This window comes from Loxodonta africana, chromosome 22 (genome assembly GCF_030014295.1).
Source record: "Loxodonta africana isolate mLoxAfr1 chromosome 22, mLoxAfr1.hap2, whole genome shotgun sequence".
NCBI classification, from domain to species: Eukaryota; Metazoa; Chordata; class Mammalia; order Proboscidea; family Elephantidae; genus Loxodonta; species Loxodonta africana.
This window is the reverse complement of record NC_087363.1, coordinates 71,580,009-71,601,240: the sequence shown is the minus strand read 5'-3', so window position 1 is coordinate 71,601,240 and position 21,232 is coordinate 71,580,009. Positions and strand designations below refer to the sequence as shown.

Below are 21,232 nucleotides of genomic sequence, written 5' to 3'. Positions count from 1 at the left end.
CCATGCAAAGTTTTCTGGTTTGCTCCTCAGCTATGTGGCCAACTGGTCCCTTCTGCATAATCCTTGTGTGTGTGTGTCCACATCTGTCAAAAAGAAGCACCAAAAGTTTTTTAACTTACCGTCCAATTCATTTGTTCCTTTTCCTCTTAGTCCTCTAATGTTTTATCAGGAAATCTTACCCTTTGCCCACGAGCATACAGATGGTGAAGTTGGAATAACAGATTCTAAAACTGTGACCATTCAGTTTTTTCTGTTTGGGAAAGTGTTTTGCAGAGGTGGTTATAACCAGGTAACAACTAGTCTACCATTATGTTTTAGGTAACAACATGGCGAAAGATACAGATCTGTGTTGGGCTGCCAATTGTAAAATAAGAAAACATTGTATTTATGTAATTTTTAGCTCAATTGATAGACAAAAGGCCATATTATCATCAATAATATTTACCGAACCTCTACTGGGCACATGGTCTTTTTCAAGAATTTCATTTAATTTTTATTCAGAATCATGTAAGAGTTTTTATCTTTTTTTTTTAAAGTCTGAATTAAAGAAGTGTATTCATCTGGCATGAAGATGGAGTTCAATGAATATTTGTTGAATGAATAAACAAATTCACGTCATACTGTATTAATGTTGCAATAGTGCTGCCTTTGCTCTTTGAGACACTCACTTTTTCTATTGTTTTTTGTTGTTATTTGTTTGTTTAGAGGTTTTTTTTTTTTTTTTGACCCAACAAAACCTTTGTGAGATATACAGGCCAGAGGGTGAAAAGGATTCTCAAAGTCCTTGCTTATAGTGATTTTTAACAGAGGTTGAAAAAAATGTAACAAAATTCATGTGGATAGTTGTTTTTATTTTTACCTAAAATTTTTGAAAAAAAAAATTTAAGACAAACAGAATACTTTTTAAAATGAGAAACGAAATGGCAGTGCCAGTTTTATATTTAGTAATGAAAGAAAAATGTGTGTTTTTTAACTTCAGAAGAAAAAATTGAGTTAGGTGACCCCATTCTGAGACCATTAATGGTGATCCATTATGCTGTTTTCTCTAAGTTTGATTTGCCACTGTTAAGTTGAAAATAGGCTCTGAACTAAAAATTGTGATTGAGATTTTAATAGTGTTAAATAAATCCTGGGAAAATTTTTGCCAAATTCACATGGTTCTTATTTTATTATTGCTATTTTTTTGTTTACAGCCAGAGCATGTACCTCATGTTATAGGTATATATATCCCTGAATAATAAGAACAGAAAACTATATTGCAAAGTACTTTATTTTAAATAATGACTTATTTCCATTATTCAAATTAACAGAGGAAAAACTTAGTTTTTACGTTTATGAATTTACTGTGTTATTTATATTGAATTAAACTGAAACCTTTATACTTTTGTCCCCAGGGTTTTATTGATAGCACAAATTCATCTGTTTTAACATAGAGTTTATGGTAATTAGAAGCAATAATACTAACTCTGTGATATGTGGTCTGGTTTTTAATCTTTAAACAAAGGCTGCCTAAAATCTCTCTTATTGATGAAGTCCAGATAGAATTCTTTTTTTTTTTTTTCTGATATATAGAACACTGGAAATTTATCAGCCTTTAGTATTCCTCACTGAAATGAGTTTCTTTAGATTTCTAATTATATTGTCTATTAAAACTAAACAATCAGTGCTATTTGCATATTATACGAAGAAGTGTCATGCAACAAACTCATAGTCAATTAGCATAAAAGCTAATTATATATTTCATCAACTTATAAGAGTGTCTGAATTCACGTTTCCTCTGAGTAGCCTAGAGCAAGGGGGGTTTGAATTTTCACGTCTAAATATTGACTTTTAACTAACATTTTTATGAGTGAAAAGTTAATGATTAAACTAGATGTAATATTTGCTATAATGCAATTAAAATTCTACAGTAACCAAACCTCTAGAAAGAAAATCTTCGCAACAATGTCAAATTAATTATAGGTCACAAAACAGGTTGAGTACTGGTTTCATATCTGAAGCACACTAGAATAACTCTAAAAATGAGTTAAAATGGATTTGAGATTGTCAGCACTGGTACGGAGAAGACGGATACACGGCACTGGCAGTCTCGAGGTCCAGTTGTACGCTCTAACATAATTGTATTCCCGCCTGATGGTGACAGCTATCAAGCAAGAAATTTACGACGAGATTAACAGAGACACAGTAATGAACAAACACGGGAAGCGTCCTGTAATTGACTTTTATTAAAGTGTCGTCGTAGCGGTCTGGGATAAATTCTCCAGCTCCCGTTTTCTGGAGAAACCAAAGACAAAACTTCCAACTACTTTTAAAATTGGCGTCTGGCGCGCTCTGCGCCCTCCCCTGCCCGCACCCCGCCGGCCGCTCACAGAACAAACCCGGTTAGAGGCCAGCCCAAGGGAGCTCCCGGGGAGGAGGAGAGCCTACGCCTACTCACAGTGCTTCACCGTGGTAGGCGGATGTCAAAAGTGGGAAAAGTTGGGACCCACTCTGAGTGCGAGACTTCAAGACAGCAATGAAATGCTAACGGAGCCTGTTTGTAGGTGTAACTTGTCCCCCAATGAGTCCCCGTACAGAAGCAATGGCAGATAAGAAAATGGTGGCCTAGTGCACTGGCTTTCTCCCGATACAATGATGGCGGCCCGCGCATTCATATTTTAATGAGGTTAGTATCTCTGAGACCGTCCTCCCAGGGCGAGGCGAGGCTCCCGGAAGGTTACAATAGGAGTTGCTTTCTTGACACGTACTATTCAAAACCTTCACCGGGTAGAAAGGCTTCGTTTTAGTCCACTTGTCCCCGTAAGTTCGGCACCGTTGTTATCAAAACAGTTTGAGGGGGGGAAGAGAGAGTGGTCATCGGGAGGGGGAAAGGCTCAGTTATTCTATGGACGGCACTTTGATTTCCTGAGGGTCGTTCAGCTGAATGAAATAATCATAAACTCTAATCACGTAAGTTTTAATAAGTGTCGAGAGAACTGCAGTGCATAATCATATTTTTTATTGTTTGCAAAAATTCGGTGCTTTCATTGGGTTTTTAAGATCAAAATACTACTTTATGCTGTGTAAAATGAACTGTTAGTCTCAGGTTTTGTTTGTTTGTTTTGCTTTTTCCATTCCTGTTTTTAGTCAACATTATAATGTAACCTCTTCTGAGGTACCTACCAGCAAATATTCTCTACTTTCAAAGAAACGTTTACCAAAAAAAGGCCAACTACTTACATCAGAAAGCCGGTTAGCCTTCACAGGCTTACAAAATAATCAAAATTCGCAGGTCGATCCCTTCCTATGACATAACCGTGTTGAAACAGGCACAATACTACCATATGTGGCCCGGAAAATGACACTGCCCAAGCGGGAAAAGCAACCCACTCCCAGGTGGAATCTTTTCATGTGGGGGCCAGTTTTTAAAAAGTGCAACTCGGTAAATAAATAAAATAGCTCTCAAAAGTAACTCATGAACCGCCTTTCACACATTAATATTATGGTCAGTATTTGCACACAGGCCAGTTTAAAACCTGGCTTCGGGAGTGCTCTACCCAACGTGGGACCCTTCCGTGTATTGGTAAGGAGGTCAGCGTCCTAGTACCTGGGTCTCAGTGTCCAAAGGCACTCTCCAGGCTCAGGTCCCTGCCCCCTGTGCTGCCATCCCGCCCCCAAGTATGCAAATATGTTTACTTTTCTGTTTGGGGAAAGACAAGGGAAGCAGGAAGGGAGGGAGAGAATGAATTTCTTAATTACAGTTACATATTTTAAATGAAAGACTACTCTTCACTTTAAAGTAAAAGGCTGCCTTGCCGGCACTGAGCAAGTGCTGTGAATATACTTTACGTGTCTCAGAGGGGGAAATAACACTTAAGGAGCATCTGTCACAGAAAAAAACGCAGTCACTCTGTTCATCTGCCTTCATGAGTTGTAATTTAAGAATTTTTCTCTGCATTTCCTAACTTTTTTCAGTGACTAATACGTACTTCATTCTTTGTTTCTATAAATTAATAAAACATTTTCAATTTTGCTTGTTAACCTATGTATTGCTTGTTTGTTTTTTTTTTTTAAAAGACAACTTGCGGTGATTGAAAGGCATTAAGACATAAGTAGAATGAAATTATGGTGGAAAAGTATGCTTTAAACGACTTTTTACTGTAGAGTTTTTTTGAAAATTAAGTTTTGAGTTTTTAAAAACTTGATATTTTAGTGATTTGACAAATATTGTGGTACATCCTAGCTTCATAAACTAACCGCAAAATGAATGCATTTTAAAATCAAACGAAGTCAAATCAAGTTTTGGGGGGGGGTAAGGGGAGAAATATCACATGTGCACGTCATGGGGCACAGTTGGTAATTAATTAGTGCTGTTTCATTTACTCTTTTCCTATGTTTCTTAAAAAAATTTTTAAAGTTGATTCTTATTGAAACGGGGGGTAGGGGCGGTTGTGGTGATTGTGGTGGTCCATAATGGCACCTAGATTTAAGCAGGAAGAAAAAAAAACATGCACACACAACAAAACTGAGCTTTAATTTTAATTCTCCAGCTCTTATTTATCTGGTTTGTGGCCAGATGGCGGCGAAGCAAGGAAACCCTTTGTGTCAATGAGGCCCACAGGCGAACGCGCTTCTGTAATGTCCTCGTGGGGACCGGAAGGGTTCATACTGCGTCTGAAAAGGGACAATAGAGACTGGATATATCAACATTGCAGAAATCGAGTTCATTTGTGATTCAGCCCCTTTCACTATGGTTGTCATGAAAACTTCCTACTTTGATCAGCAGAGGGTGGAGAGGAAAAAAACCTTCTAAAGGCCGAGGGACGCCGCGCTGCTGTGCGCGCTGCACTTGGCTGGGGTTCACGCCCCCTTCCGGAAGGAGCGCCGGGGACGCCGCATCCTGCACCTTGACCTGTCTAGACTGCACAGGGCCTTTTTGTCTCGGTTACCAAGGGCGAGGGGTGCTCTTTGACCCTTGGCGCTTGGGCGATGACACCCTCTCTCGGGGCGGAGGTGGTGTCTAAACGGTCCTGCCGAAGCTGCTGAATTCTGAAGGGAGAGGGCCACACAAAGACGTGGGCCAGCTGTTCCAAAATGCAGCCCGAATGGGAGCTGGGCGACGTGAACTTCCGTGAGCCACCCTTCCTCCTCTTCCCCACCTTTCCCGTGGGCATCACACGGCTGCAGCGGAGCTGACGAGAAGCTCCGAGGAGAAGGCACCTTGCAAAACTTGGGCCCTCCCTGAGTTCTCGGGGAGTCAGCGTCTCCTCTGGAGGGCTCCGAAGCGCGCGGACGGGTAACAGCCATTCCCTGCGCTCAGTGGTTCGTTATGCATGTGGAATGGCTTTTAAAAATTATTACATGTGTATGTGTGATTTGTGGTTTGAATGTAAAGTTTTTTTCTGTCAACTCTCAAGATGTGCACTTTCTCTTACTATAATTTAAGCTAACCTCTGAAATTATGTTAATAATTATATAAATAGCTATTATTAGGAAATTAATACATGGTTGCATTAATGGGAGGTTGTGTATGTTTCCATCAGTATTCATTTGAATATCTTTAAATAAGGCTAAAATTAAGACAACTTTCCTCTCATTTGTTTCTTAATAGATTCCCTTAGCTCAGTCCGAGGCATTCTTAACAGACCTTCTGGATAAAGTGTGTGAGCGAATGAATGACTACAAACTTGAAGAAGACCCTGTAACTAAGGAGAGAACTTTCAAGAGATTTGCTCCAAGGAAAGGAGACAAAATATACAAAGAATTTAAAAAATTCTATTTTTATTCTGATGCCTACAGACCTTTGAAGTTCGCGGTAAGCTCTCATCTTGGCGGATGAATCATATGACCCATGAAAATCTTTCTGCTGCTTTTATGTGTGTTGGTTTTGGTTGCTGTAGGGTTTCAAGAAACTGCATATTAAAATACACATTCAAATGTTTAGAAATTTACTGTCGTCCTGTTGCTTTTAAAATGTTAAATCATGCATTTAGCAACTTGCCTTTTGAGCCCCTAAGGGGCTGTGATATTTCATGATGGAGACATTTAAGTGGTATTTTACAGAAAGTGCTGTTGGCAAATTCCAGGGACTTTAAGACACAGTTTGCACCTTGCTTTGCTCAAATCGTTTTGTTCGGGTGGCCGTTTGGGGAATGGTTTCAGGGAACTCAGTCACCAAGGCAGGTCCCTCTCAGATTTCCACTTAAGGAATCAGGGGCTGCAGTTGCCAGGCTAAAACCCAAATTAGAACTAATGTTTTCAAATACCTATAGCCAAATTACAGGAGGGAAGTGAGGTACATCATGGTTCCTCCAAAGGCTTCAGGAATAGAAAGAAATTTCTTCCTGAGTCAATTCAAGTCTTCTAGCACAAACTAAGTTAAGCAAAGGCTTAGGTATGGTAGTTGGCTTAATGCCACATTTCCTTCCCATCATAGCCTTTATTTTCTGTGAATGCTGGTCTCTGTCTTGCTTGAATGTGTCTGGCAAAATATATTGCTATTTATTTCACTTTACTTAACACTGTTGAATCAAAGTGATCGGGGAAGTCTGTTTAAAAAATGCTGAAACTCCGAAAGCACTTTAGCTGACATGTGAAGATTTCATTTTCATTAAAGAGCAAAGCACTGTGGAATAGGAATGGCAGTGAGTAACCGTATGCTTGGATTTCTTAGGTTTTCCATAAACACATAAGAGTGGAATTTAAATATTTTTAAATGTCATTTAAATATTTTAGAGTCCTACTTAATGAACTCAGAAGATGACTTACAAGTCTCTGGTGAATGTCCTTGAGCAACTTCTCATTTCCTGAAAGTGTCCACTGTAGTCCTTTCATGTACTCCGCTTAGCATGTAAGCTTTTCAAATGCAGGGGCAAGTTCGCGCGCTCCCGCTTCTCTGATATGCTGGCTTGTTTTGTAACGTGAAATTCTGGATAGATCTCTACATGTTATGAAGAGAAACTTCGCTAAGTAACTGTGAAGCATGTTACCCACAGTGAAATTTAAGTGCATTTGTTCTGATTGCTAAGAAGGCTTAATTGTTTTCCTACTTCAGATTGTTTTAAAACCATAAAGTAGATTATTATGTTAAATATGAAGGAACCTGATTTAACCATTTCAAGGAGTTGTCTCCTTTAAAAGAGTTTTTTTTTTTTTAATTAAGACTTTGGAGCTCTGTGAGTAGTTGACCCTTTTCTTACTATCACTTCAGCATTCCAATTTCAGGAAAAGAAACAAATGCAAAGAGCCCCTCTTCCTTCCTCATCCTCAGTCCACATCTTTCAACGTGGCTAATCATTTAGTTAAGTCCCAGGAAAATGATGCAATTAACACTCTGGGAAGAGGGTTAATCCCATACAATGATGTATTAAACTGAAAGGGCTAAGAAAAATGGACCACCTTGATAACACGATTTTATATTTTTAGCTAATAAAATTTTGATTAAGTCCCTCCTAACAATGTACCCGGTGAGTGTATATATATCCACATATGTTGTTATTATATTTCTACAGTGTGAAACGATAATAGAAGAGTATGAAGATGAAATATTCTCCCTTATCGCCCAGGAGGCAGACGATCTAGCTGACAAGCTGTGCAGTGAGAAATCAGGTAGTGTGTGTTGTAACATGTGCTCACTCCCTCCTTCTCCCCCTCTGCTCCCACTCGGCACTTCAGCCCCCCTTTTTAAAATGGAGCCTCACTGCCTGGCTGCACCAGACATCCTGAGAGGTTCTCCTCCGAGTCAGAAAGGACGCCATGCGAGAGCAGACCAGCAGACCAGACCACGGGGCTAGTGTTTGACTCTTGTCCTTACCTTCCTTCTCCATTTTAATGAGTTCAAAAGCACCTGAATTCTGAATGTTAGAGACCACAGTCATCAGGATTAGTGAGTCCAGAGCAAGTTTTTGTTTTATTTTGTTCTTAACTTTTGGAGATTGGATTCTCCATCCTGAACTGTGAAAGAAAAGTCTCTGTAACTTTACTTTGCTACACCTGCAGAAGGTAGGGTCTTTATTTAAGGAAAAATTCTCCAATTTTTTTTTGTGTGTGTGCGTGTGTGTGTGTTTGGGGGTGGGTTGCTTGATTCCCCCCACCCCAGGTTTTTTCCCCAGAATATCTACTTCTTACGTAAAATATATATATATATATATTTTTTTTGGTGGAGAGGATGAAAAGTAATGCTTGACTCATATTCTTAAATACCCTCAGAAGCTAGGAAAAATGACCAGAACTTTATTTACTACACGCAAAGTTGAAACACTACCACTGGCCCTCCAGTCTGGTTGACTGAACATACATCTCTAGTCACGTATCATTTTGGTCCATGCTTAATGCATTTACAAGAAGGTAGTACAAGTTGTGTTTTCTTTTCGGGTATCTTCTGAAAAAAAAAAAAAGAATGAATATTTATGATTTATGAAGACAATGATTTTTAATGCCAGCAGAGTACTTTTCTGCAACATGGGGGCTTGAAATATTTAGTGCTTGGGAGTTGTTTATAATAAAGTACAGTACACCTGTGTGCACTACGATACACTTTGGTACTTAAAATTTAGTACCAAAATCCTTAATGTAATAGTTACTGAATATTTTTAAATAAATATTTATGTCATCAAAAGTTATTCAATGAGAAGTTTATAAATCTCTATTAACAAGACAAAGTGTTCTTACTCTAAGTACCTAATTGGGTTGTTTTCCGTTTAAGATCTAGTTTGTGTTGGAGCTTGCAGAAGAGTGCAGTGAAATTACATAGTCAGGATTGTTAAGGAGTTTGAGAATTTTTTGTCATTGATTTTGGATAGTGTGATCTGTGAAATTCACAGAAATAAGTTCATAGCTGCAACTTCCCAAAGAAAGTATTTTTGAAATTTTTCAAATAATTCAGAGATACATGTGTGCATTAAAATATAAGCAAAATCATGATGAACAATATTTGAAATATTGGTTCTCCTATTTTTTGTGGGTAAAGGGTTTGTAGTTATAACTGTCTGCGACCCATTTAAACACTTAGCTATATGAAGACTTGTTCAGATATTGCAGAACGACTTGAGAAAGTTTTACCACCTGTTTCCCACCACTGTCTCCACCAAGTAAGATTCTGGGCTAAGAGTCTACTCCGAGGTTGAGCAATTTGATTTAATTTCAGTGATATTAACCATCACCTTTTCATTTCTTTTAGATATTTATAATTGGAAATAAAAATTAAGCGTTAAACTTGAGAAAATGCAAGCTTGAAGGATAAGGATGTGCAATATTACTGAAATAAAATGAAACATGCTTAGATAATTATTAATAAAATTTGACTAAAAAATAGATTGATTTACCACTATAAACATAAATATGAGCGCCTCAGAGCTATTGAGAGTAAAAGGTAATCTCTCAAAAGAGTCAGCTTACATGTGGCTGCTTACATGGAGAAGTTGTGTGATTTTTTTTCCAGGTTATGTTTTTCTATGAAACATTTTTATGGATATCCTAAAATATTCATAAATTAAGAACCGAGAATAACATAAATCTAAAAAGAGATTAAATACCCCCTCCCAAAAGAATTCCCCACACCGTATTATTGAGATAAGTTAGCACCACAGTGGTGAGGCAGAGACTTTTCAGACTTAAACATTAATGCCAGAAGAAGCTCAAACAAAACATTAATAAGAAAAATTCTAATTAATGAGTGTAGCAACAAAGAAGTAGTACGTTTCAACATAGCGAGATAGTTTCAGACAACTGTGTAAAACGTGAGACTCTCATGTCGTAGAACTCCAGAAGCTGTCAAATATGATCTAAAATACAAGTGCAGTGAGCATCCCACCATAGCATGACCTTCATACTCATTTGTGCAAGCACTACTTGAGCTTGTTCTATTACGCGACAGCGTTGCTAAGACGTGATCTCCGTGATCTAAGCAATATGATTGTGTGTGTGTGTGTGTGTGTACTGGAGGTTATGAAACTATACATAAACCCAAAACTATTTACTGAGCATATACTATGTACAGGACACTGAACTGAGAACTGTTAAAAATGTCTACATGTCACTTTTAGACAGATAAATAATTACTTAAAAACAGATATTTCTATAGCTAGAGATTTGATTGAAAGGTTAGTCAGTCTCTGTACTTTATATACACAGTACATATATATGAATTTTATTTTTTCTACTTCAGGTAGATCATTTCACTTTATTTTTGATAATTCCACATGAGCAGACGATGGTACATTCATAGACTCTTAAAATATTAAGGTTCTTAGGCTCACTCCCATAAAAATAAATGGAGAATAAGAGAGAAACTATATCTTATGTCAGATTTAATCTGACTGTGTTTGGATTAACATCAGTGAGATTTTCATAAATATTACGTGCCATCTTTCGGATGTGTGAAAAAGTCTCCATGAAAAATCTCAGTGCGGATGGGTCCATGGATGCCAGTACACTTTCATTCACTGATAGAATTAAAGTTATCAAATAAACCCATTCTCTGAGTGTGAGACAGAGCAGTACGGAGTTTATTCCTCACATTTTTCTGGTTTTTTTCCTAAGAAAAAATAAAAGTAAGTTTATGAAATTTTCCTGGTGGGATATTTTGTGGCATATAACCTAGGCTTCTCCAGATTGTTATTTTGATGTCTGGAGGTTAAAATGACCTTTTCAAATCTTAAAAATCTTGAAAAAAAAAAATGAATGAGTATATAAATATGACGGCAATAATATGGCTTAGGGACATGATTAAAAGTACAGGAATGTTCCACTTAAAGGTAGGGAGCATATTGCTGCAGATGAGGGATGAACGGATATGCTTATGTCCACGGAGGTACTTGTGGCAGAGTGTGTGGGGGTGTAGATGTAAATATACAGATATCTCCTGTATACATATCACTCTGCTTTGACACAGATCTCATTTAAAACCATCATGACGGATAAATTTGTCATGTAAGGATTTTGAATGCAGCATATCGAGCGAGGCATCAAGTATCTAGGAATGTTTAGCCTACACTCACGGTAAAAGCACTTTTCGCTTTCTGTGTAGACTTCCCAATTCTAATAGAGGTGTTAATTTCTCATACACAAAGTCATTACTTTCAGAGACTAGCATATTGCCTATTTCAAATAAAACAATCCATAGCCTTTCTCAATAGAGTTGCATTAATTGCTTCCAGCTGGAACAGTAGTATATATCAAAGTATCTAGTTGCCTCTCTGCTCCTTGGCTTAAGTGCCCAGTGTACTGTACCCTTTAGTAAGCTGGGAAATGGTTCAGCGTGGATCATTTCTAAATGCTTCCGTGTCTGTGGGTAAATGATCCAAACCTTGGATTTGTTTTAAGATACTCCAGCCAAAGAAGAGCAGAAGATAAAACAGGAACAACACAATGTTGATCGTTGTTGAGCCGGGGTGCAGGGTGCATGGGCACAGGTTATGCCTTTCTTTCTCCTTTTGTGTCTACTTGAAATTTTCTATAATTAAAAGTTTAGAAAATGTCCTTCCGCAGGAACGTACTTTATGGGAATGACTTAACCGGCCAGTATTTAATGTGATCGTGATGTCCTCTAACTTTTTTCCCCAGGTCTGTGTGAACCTCCTTCCACGAATCACACTGAACTCTAGGAGTGACTGTGCTACTAGTAATAAAGAGGAGTAAAGCCAGCTCCCCACAAGGTCAATGCCCACACGCTCTGTTCGCGTGCTGCCTTTTGTGATAAGAAATTGTATGTTTCTTGTGTATACTGTTTGTCTAATGTTTGTTTTTTATTGAAAATCTGTTGTTTGGCATCATGACAAACGCTTACTTTTTCTGTAGGTAAAGTTGAGGAGTCCAAAAAACTTTTAAATTACTTTCGCAGGTTTTGATATAAACAGACTTGGCAATAAAACATTCAATTCAGTAATAGGGAAAAAAAGTGAAGACATTTTATAAAGAAGCAGGGATTTAATAATGTATACTATATATCCTGTAACAAATATCTATACATGTGTAAAGTCTTCTACTTGACAAGGACTTGATTTGATTTCTTAAATACTTGAGTGGTCACAGAGTTAAGGAGATATTGCAACAAATTCTGAATTAGGTCTTTGGGCTTATAAATGGTTATTGGCGAAACAAACCACTTTTTGTCAGAAATGAGATTTAAATCCTTAGAAGTCATATATTTAGAAGTTTTAAATCTCTAAAATTTGGTTGAATGCACAAAAAATAACAGATACTTTTTATAGTGAACAATAATTATATTGGCCTTTATGAAAAATACATTCTGGAGTCAAAGGATTTTGGAAGTCGATTTTTTTTTATTACATCACATGTTCTTAAAAGATGATATCAGTGGTGATGTTCTGTTTTACTGAAAATTCTCCTATTTTTTAAAAAAGATTTTTCAGCTGACATTTAGTGTGTGGATTTGGTTACAACCATTCTTCTACCTGAGTGTGTTTTGGAGGCATGGAGGTGGAAGAGGAGATGGGGACCTGGTGAGAAACTACCTTTGGCCACACTTAATGCTGGAGCGTGGTCCCATTATCACTCATGGATATTCCATTGTTTTAGTTGCTTTGGCATTCAGCGGAATCTGACCTTAATTATTTAAAACGTCAGGGCATATTCTATACTGGTTTAAAAAAGGAAACTCATTGTTGTCGGTGAGAATTTAGTGGCAAGATAATGCGCAGCCTGCCCCCAAAGAGCTGAGACAAAACTTTTTGCCATGTTATTATCTAATTGCTTAGAAAGCACACTATTTAAACCATTCTTAAATTCAGGAAAATTTACCAAAATTAAGAGGACGAGACTGCCGTTTTCTTCTCCTTACCCCAGCTCTTATTAAGAGTGAGATTTCTAAGTTAATGTCTTTTATTTATTTGGGAAAACATCATGTGTGCTTTTTTTGGGGGGGTCTATAGTCGGTTGAAAACCCTGGTGGCGTAGTGGTTAAGTGCTACAGCTGCTAACCAAAGGGTCTGCAGTTCGAATCCGCCAGGTGCTCCTTGGAAACTCTATGGGGCAGTTCTACTCTGTCCTATAGGGTCACTATGAGTCGGAATCGACTGGATGGCACTGGGTTTGGTTTTGGGTTTTATAGCCAGTTAAGTAGTATGGGTACTACAGTGTGACTCAATGAACCTGCACTATAGTTGATATAAAATGGAAATAGGATTAAAGAGTAATTGACACTATTCTCAAGGAGCCCCGGTGGTGCAGTGGTTAAACAGCTTGACTGGTAAAGAAAGGCCGTAGGTTCGAACCCGCTAGCCGCTCCGGAGGAGGAAGATGCGGCAGTCTGCTTCTATAAAGACTACAGCCTTGGAAGCCATATGGGGCAGTTCTACTCTGTCCTATAAGGTCACTATGAGTTGCAATCAACTCCACAGGAATGTATTTGGTTGGTTTTTGGTAACACCATTTTCTAGTAGGATAGTAAAATTGTTACTTAAAACATGATCCCTGTATCTTTTTAGAAACTTGTCTGTTTAAAATTAATGTAGCATTTAAAGTAGAAAGTCATCAACATTTTCCTAAATTAGTCTTTCTTAGTAAATGCACTAAACAGGAATATTATTTCTTAAAACCTAAGTGTCTTTCACGAGGAGAGGGTGGAGACCGCGGTAGTAAATAAACTTCCACTGAAAATGTAGCGTCTGTAAGTTGTACAAGTGTTACGGCAGTTGTTTTCTCACCCTAATGCGTAATTATTAAAAAGTCTGAAATAGAATCAATTCTAATGCTAAACACAGAATTTAAGAAAATTTAGGCTCTTGTCTGTAGCCTAAATGAACAGGGAGAGTTACGCCTTGTTCGCATGAATGGATGGATGTTTTTCATTGGTGTGGATGATTTTTACTTTGAAAGGGGAGGACCACAGATGTTGACTCTTATACCTAATATGTTAAGTTTTGCTAAATATAACTTTTCAGTTTATTTTTGGGTGTCCCAGTAAAGGTGGCTTTGTATCTTACAAGATTTTTGATATTGCATGACTCGCATATTTTTTTCTCTTCAGAAAAATTTTCCAGATTAAACTTGTTAAACTCATGTAAATATGTGTAGCTACCAAATTAGTGATTAAAATTACAGTTAAGTGACAATACACAAAGCACTGTGTTTCTTGTGGCTACAGTGACTCTTAAGTTTCCATCTGGGTCATTGTGAGGCTGCTCTGCTTTTGCTCATGAACGATAATGGGACAAGTAGCCACTCTCGTTAGCATCCTTCCTAACCACTTTTCTGCCTTTTTAATGACATGTATTGACCAAAAACAAAGGAAAGCAAAAAAAAAAAAACCCGATAAAACAAAAACACTTGGGGTATGAAAGAAAACCTGAGCAGAGTAAAGTGAAAGGTGACTTAATTCTAAGTCAAAAAAATTCCTGGAGTAACATTGAAGGAGCGGGGCCAGAATGTAATGCGTATTAAAATAATGCAGAGAAACCATGTTTGGAGTGGATGGGTTCAAATTACACTTTTATGAGATGGTTTATTTGGGTCTCCATGGAAGACTTGCATGAACCGGTTCTCATAAAGAAAAGACCAAATTAGCTGCGATGAGCAGTTTATTTTTGTTATGTGAATTACTATTTTCTAAGAATAAGCCAAGACCAATGAATCCATTTCACTGAGGAGCGGAGAGTGGAATTGAGTCAGTCCCAAATGGGAAAGATCAATACTTTATTTACTAAGACAAGCCCTAACCAAAAGAAAAGTCAATAGCTGGTCATAATTTTTATGCCTGTTTCTCTGCCTAGGTTGATATTTATTTATATATGTAATAGCTTTATCTAAATAAAAAGTTTTAAACTGTCACCTTACAATTCAGATTATAATGGAATATGAGAAAAAGACATTCTTTGATGTGGTTTTAAATTTGATACAAATTTGTGAACTAATCTTAAATGCCTCGAAGCAAATTCTATAGCATATTCTGTAGTTTCATAACAAAATGCAATTAACAATGATATTCAATGAGAACAATAAAAATATACCTGCTAGATACAGAGCATTTTTACTGTGGTTCTTTATCATTTAATTCCTCTTTAAAAGTATCTGAAATTCCTCAGATTATTTGCTTTTAGAACAAGAAATTAAATAGAAAAAATATCGAATACAGAAAATGAAAATGCAATGTAGAAGTTGTAAAAACTCATTGTCTTTAAACCACGTGGTGATTGCTGCTGCTCTCTTGAAAAGTTACTTGTTGTCTGTCCCCCTAAAAGTATATTTACTGCAAAGGAAGGACCCACTCTTACACTCAGTTCCTCAGGCTCTGCCCTGAGTGAAGGAAATAGCGATTCTATTTAATGTAATATTAGTTCATTTGCCTGCAGGGGCAATTACCAGAAAAATGAAGCTCCGCTTCAGAAAGACAGTTTGTGGAAGTGGGGTCTGCAAAGTCAGATACAGCCCTCCAGACTTTCTGGGTTCTCTGGGGAAGCCAGGAGATGGACGGATGGATAAATGATAGATAGATAGATACGTACATACATACATACAAGCATATGTGCGTAGCTGTAAGTAAAATCGGGATGTAAAGAAGTCAGCTGAAGCTTTGCTCAAGGGTGGAGATTTCAGGAGAGAGTATCTGGAAGTAAGTTCATTCCTCAGAGAAAAAAAAATCGTTCATATAATCTCAAGATTTTCAAGAAATGAAAAAATACTTTAAATTACAACACACATGGAAAAAATTTACCCCACAATAGCAAGATATTCACAAAACATTTAATCTGTTAAAAAGTTACTGGAAAACAGAAATGGTATGTGGTTACGTCAGACATGTATTAGAATCTTATCATACTATGGCTTATTATTCTGGAATGTAGATTTCAAGAAACCGCAGGTCAAACCGTGTCCCCTAAAACATAACAGCACCATATACAAGCTCAGCAGAGCAAGGCTAGGTATCAAGTAGATAGAATCTTGTCTCCCAAACCCAACTCCTGAATTGCAACCTTGGTTGACCTATAATGCTACTCAGAGGTGTAGTTAACCTTACCTTAGAGCTGACAAAGACTCTAGTAACTTCCTTTTCCTTTTGAGAATATTAATAAACCAATGTCTAAGGAATGCAAGTTCTATAATGGAACATTGGATGCCCGATGTCAGCTAATTAAACATGGCTGAAACTCAGAGATCCTGTAAGTGATAAGTTAAAATATTAATACCAATTTTGAACTTTATGAATAGCTGGGTTGGCACCTGAAGAGTTGGAATGCACTCCTGACATTTCATGTTAAGGGTTTGCCTTACAGCAGCTTTCTGAACAGCTGGGACTTTTCCTGCAGCATATTCTCTGATATCAGCCTACAAAGGATGATGGTAATCCTTGAGATGACACCATTGTCAACAGAGGGAGAGAAGATTTCAATCAGGTGGTTTTCATTGTCTGATAGAAATAAATCTTTGTGGCTTTGTTGTTCTTCATCAAAGAGCACTGATTAAGCACCTTCATGCCCTGTGATTTGTAGAAGAAAGCAGAGAACCAAAAAATAGACTATTTGGTCCCCATTAAAATGGTCCCTATTTAAAGCAACGTGGTATTAAAATAGAGCAAAATCTAATACAAATGCAGGCTCAATAAATGTTATTAAATTATTAGACCTTTAGGTGAAAATATACTCTTGAATTGCCTTCATATGCAATCAAATCCATGATTAAATATTAACACCTTAAGATTAAAGGGTCACTTGAATGTGTGTGTGTGTGTGTGTTTTAAAAGCAATACCCCTAAGTATTGAACAGGAGATGTTGCCGGTTAGCTACACTTTGTTTGCTTTGTGGATGCTAAAACCTCAACCAATTTTGAGAGTGAAAGCCCCATTGAAAACCCTGCTTGATGCCAAGGATCTGAATAACTGTGCCTGGGCTCAGACCACCTATGCCTGTAGGTGGGTGTGATTCCCTCTTGCTAAACCACAAAACGCTCAACGGTCATTGTGATCACCACTAATGCTGTATAAAGAGCCTTCTGCAGAGAGGTTCACACAACAGCATCAGAAGAAAGGGCTAGGTAATTCTGAGCCACACTGGTGTCAAAATAAAACACTTACAATAAAGTCAAGTGAAAGATGCTGGTTTTCCGTACTAATGGGTATGATATACTTGAGGCTTAAGAAAGAAAATAACATGTTCTGTTGTGTGTGCGTGTGTGTATATGAAATGCTTCTTCTACCTGATGGCTCAGCCTCAAATCCTGCAAATCTTAGTTTCTCTGTTCGTGTGCTTCCCTTCTAGTTTCTGGTGACTTATTCTCGAGCAATGGAGGTTTGCCCTCGCACTGACACACTGTTGAGCACCGGTAGTCATGCCCCCTCACTCGGGGCAGAAAGCAGTGGGATGAGGTCACTCACCACTCTAGGGTGCCCCTTCCTTTGGGAAGAGCAGTCACATGGCCCCACCCCACGCTCTGCTGGCATGGGCAGAGCCCCAGGGCAGCCGGCACTCCCACTAGAGCTGGCATGTCAGGTGAGAGCACCGCCCAGGTTGGCAGTCTCTTTGTTCATTTCTTTGGTGTTTGGATCCCTGCGCTGCTCGAGTCCCTGCTTCGATCAGCCCCTGCCCTTGAGCACAGGCCGCCCTTCCACTTATCTTGGTGAATATGGATCCCAAAGGAGCAAACACCTCACTGGCCAGTGAGGCTCAGACGAAGCATTATCTAAGGGAGGAGGGGATGGGCTGACTGCCTTCCCTTTTCATTTGTTTTAAAATTGATTTGTACCTCAGAAAGCTTTGCTCAGGGCTCTTCTCTTGGGTAGGCTGGTTGAATCTGAGCTTCATATTCAGATCTCAGTTATCAATGTGCCCAACTGGAAAAACGTGTCCCCCTCCAAGTTATCTTAATAGAACCAGTCTTGCCGAATCATGAGAAAAGGCTGGTAGAAAGCTCAAGGTGGTCTCAGCCGGCAGCCTCGCCACCAGTCTTTAGATGACAACAGAGCATCTGGGATCTCGCATGGCTGTGTTTGGTAGCAGCTGATGGTTTTACAGTAACCGTGGCCCCCTTTTTACATTTTCTTCCTTTTTAAATCCTTCCCACACAGAACCCCCTGACCCCTCACAAATGCCCAGCTGCCTAAGAGAGCTGAAGTGCACACTTTTGTTAAAACACGTGGATTTGCCACCAACCTGCAGTTATTCTGTTTGGTTATGTGCTCAGGGTACAAATCAGACTCATTAAACACCTCTTTATTGTGAAGCCCTGTGGTGGGTGCTGAGGGGTATGAGGAATGGGAGCGGGAACACGAGGTGGGGATTGTGGGGCAGAGGAACCTTCCAGTTCAGAGTGGATGCGACACATCTGTCAAACGAAATCTGCAGTGGGAGGGGAGAGAGCCTTGGAGAGAGAAGGACACGGCAAGGGTTTTTAAGGTAAAAGATGGTGCTCTCCTTATGTTTGTTAGACGTGCCAACTCTTCCTGTGTGTAACGCCTCCCTTTGAAACCAGTTTTCAGTGCTGAGAATAGCAGAGATAAGACACATGCTGTTGGTAATAAAGAAATGCTACACAAAACACGGCCGAGAAGAGATTTTTAATTTGTAGAATTTGTTCTCTGGTCAGTGATCTTTGGTTGGAATGAAGGAAGGAACACACGCTGAGAAATCTAATGCTATAAGAAAAATAAAGAAAACTCTCGGCACCTCTCATTCTCGGAACTAAGAAGTGGAGATCATGGAGTGGTGAGATCAGAAAGACACTGCACCTGCTGGGAGTGCTGGGTCTTGACCGAGGTGGGATCCTCCCTCCAAGCCACTTACTTAAGATCCTGAATGCCTCTGTGAAATGCTCCTCCCCAGTTCCGCTTTGTCCTGGGCCAAAAGTTACTATGTGTTTTCTTGTGCCTCTGACAGAAGAATTTTCCTGATCTCAGACTGGCAAGACTGTTGGGAGCCCCCAGCCCTCCTTGGGCCTTCCACTGTCTGCACTCTGAGGGGCCACTCTCGGAGCTGGATGGCGACTAAACAGATCTGGGCACGCCAGAGGAAACGCTGTTTGGGCCGTAGTAAAACTGCCCGCAATGCTTGGAGAGTGGGGATTCACTGAATTTCAAGCTAAACATAAACCCTCACTGTAAACTTTTTAAATCTATTTTTGCTAATTTTCGGCAGAGAGGAAATCGCTTCATTTGAATCTGCTGACTTAGATTCTTACCCTGCTGCAGGCGAACAGGGTATAACAAATCTCCTTGACCAGTTTAGGAATTTTTCTGTATTTAGATATGTGTGTGTATCAGATTAAATGGTCGTGGCCAGGTTGCACTTCTGTCATTTTGTTTTTCAACATTGAACTGATCATCAATGTCCTTGGTCAGCTGGATTTTATTGTATCAAGATTTCACTGCATGGAGCTTGTCATCTTGGCCTGTGGGTGTATAAGTTGGCTGGGTTTGTAAGCCTCGTGTCCACTGTGTGGGCATTTCTGATTCTTCTTCCCCGTTCACACCAGAAGACCCACGTTCAGGATCATCTGAGAATCTCCCTACTCCAGTGGCTGGAGATGTAAGCTGCTAGGACATTCTCCGTGGTTCTTTCCTCACCCCTTGTCCCCCACTCTTCCTGTATATAGCAGGGTGATGTTGGGCCCATGGCGGGACGTTGCCGGAAACTCTCGGTCCTCCATCCACTTCATTCCAGAGAAAGCCCAGGCTGAGAGGGCCGTGGTGACCCTTAGCCCCTTCAGTCTGTCCCCACCCAGGAAACGGGCGATGCAGCCTCTATAGCTGGGATTTTTTTTTAACTACATTTTTCTTAAAAATAAAAAGAAAGATGTATATTTAGAAAATCCGGATTTAAAAATAAAATAAAAATTTTCCCGAATCCCTTCACCCAGAGATATTTACATATTTTTAATAAAAATTAGACTATACTTCCCTGCTGTATATGAGTTGCCCTTTTACTTAACGTATCGTGAGTTTGTTTTCATGCCATTCAGTATTTTTCTACAACACAGATTTTCACGGCTGCAACGTCTTTCTTTCATGTATTACGTCCAATTTACTTAACACCGTATATTAGGTCATTTAGATTATTTCTAATTTTTTTATTATTGTAGACAATACTGTGATGAGTTTCTATAGTGGGATCTTGTATGTGATATCAGCGTTGGGAACGTATTGTGAACTTGGCAGCGTGTTACGGTTTCAGCTCCCACCCTTCTCAGCTGGGTTCTCAGAAGGTCTCAGGCCAAAGTAGATCATTATTAGCAACAGTGTCAGAGTCTGCAATGGTGCCCGCCATTCTGACATCTGTCAGTTGTAGGGTGATTGGATACCCCTTATAAGTGAGGACTCCAGAAAAGTCCTGTCCCATTCGGAGAATTTCCTTGTCTTCAGTCCAAGTACCAACTTCAGTCCATGGAAACTCCGCTAGTCCAGAGCCGTGGCCTGTAGCAGATGCAGAGGTACGGGCAGCGGTCCGAAGTCCCTCAGGCAGGGCTCCCTCTGCCGAGGAGGACCGTGCTGTGTCTGCTGCCAGTGGGAGCCTGGGCCTCTGTGTGTGTGTGTGAGCACAGTGATGATGGTGAGCTTTAGTTTACAAGCCCTGTCAACAGGCATCATTTTACTTAATCTTCCTGACAACTTTGTACAGAAATACAACTATATCTCCATCTTCTAGATGAAGAAACCAGGGTTTGGAGAAAAATCCGTGACCAAGATCAGGGGCCCGGTCTCCAGACTCCACACCACCAAAACGCCACAGGAGACACCCTCCAAAGGCTGCCAGAAGTTAAGGAAAAGCCCCTGTGCCTGAGAGGAAGGAGGCTTGGATTCCTGTCCTCCTTGCCAGTAGGGACTGGGAGCAAATCCCTGAACTTCTCTAAAGCCACAAGTGTGTCAGGGTTGAATTGTGCTCTGTCGGGTTTTCATCGGCTGATGTTTTGGAAGTAGATTTCCAGGTCTTTCTTCTGTGTAGCCTCAGAGTAGACCATGCAGCCAAGCATGTTCACTGTTTACACCACCCAGGGGCTGCTAAACCAAAACCAAACCTGTTGTCATGGAGTCAATTCCGACTCATAGTGACCTATAGGACAGAGTAGAACTGGCCCATAGGGTTTCTGAGGAGCACCTGGTGGATTTGAACCGCCAACCTTTTGATTAGCAGCTGTAGCACTTAACCACTACATCACCAGGGTTTCCCTGCTAGCCCTCTGTACATGAACTAGTTGAACAGGGTGGTCCCCACGGCCCATCTGTTCTCACCCAGGAGTAGCATGTCACAAGCACCGGGCCGTTAGGCTCCACGTCCTTAGTGCTATAAAGACTGCCTTCTCAGGCCGTGA

General features: G+C 39.5%; 1 protein-coding gene across 1 annotated transcript in view; it reads left to right on the top strand.

Annotated features, from left to right (window-relative positions):
• CNPY1 (canopy FGF signaling regulator 1) overlaps positions 1 to 7,772 on the top strand; it is a 61,897-nt gene extending 54,125 nt beyond the window's left edge. The window contains exons 2-3 of the mRNA XM_023542041.2: positions 5,591 to 5,794; positions 7,491 to 7,772. Coding sequence (XP_023397809.2) covers positions 5,591 to 5,794; positions 7,491 to 7,772 — 486 coding nt within the window. The remainder of the gene's footprint in view (positions 1 to 5,590; positions 5,795 to 7,490) is intronic.
• The last annotated feature ends 13,460 nt before the right edge of the window (positions 7,773 to 21,232 follow it).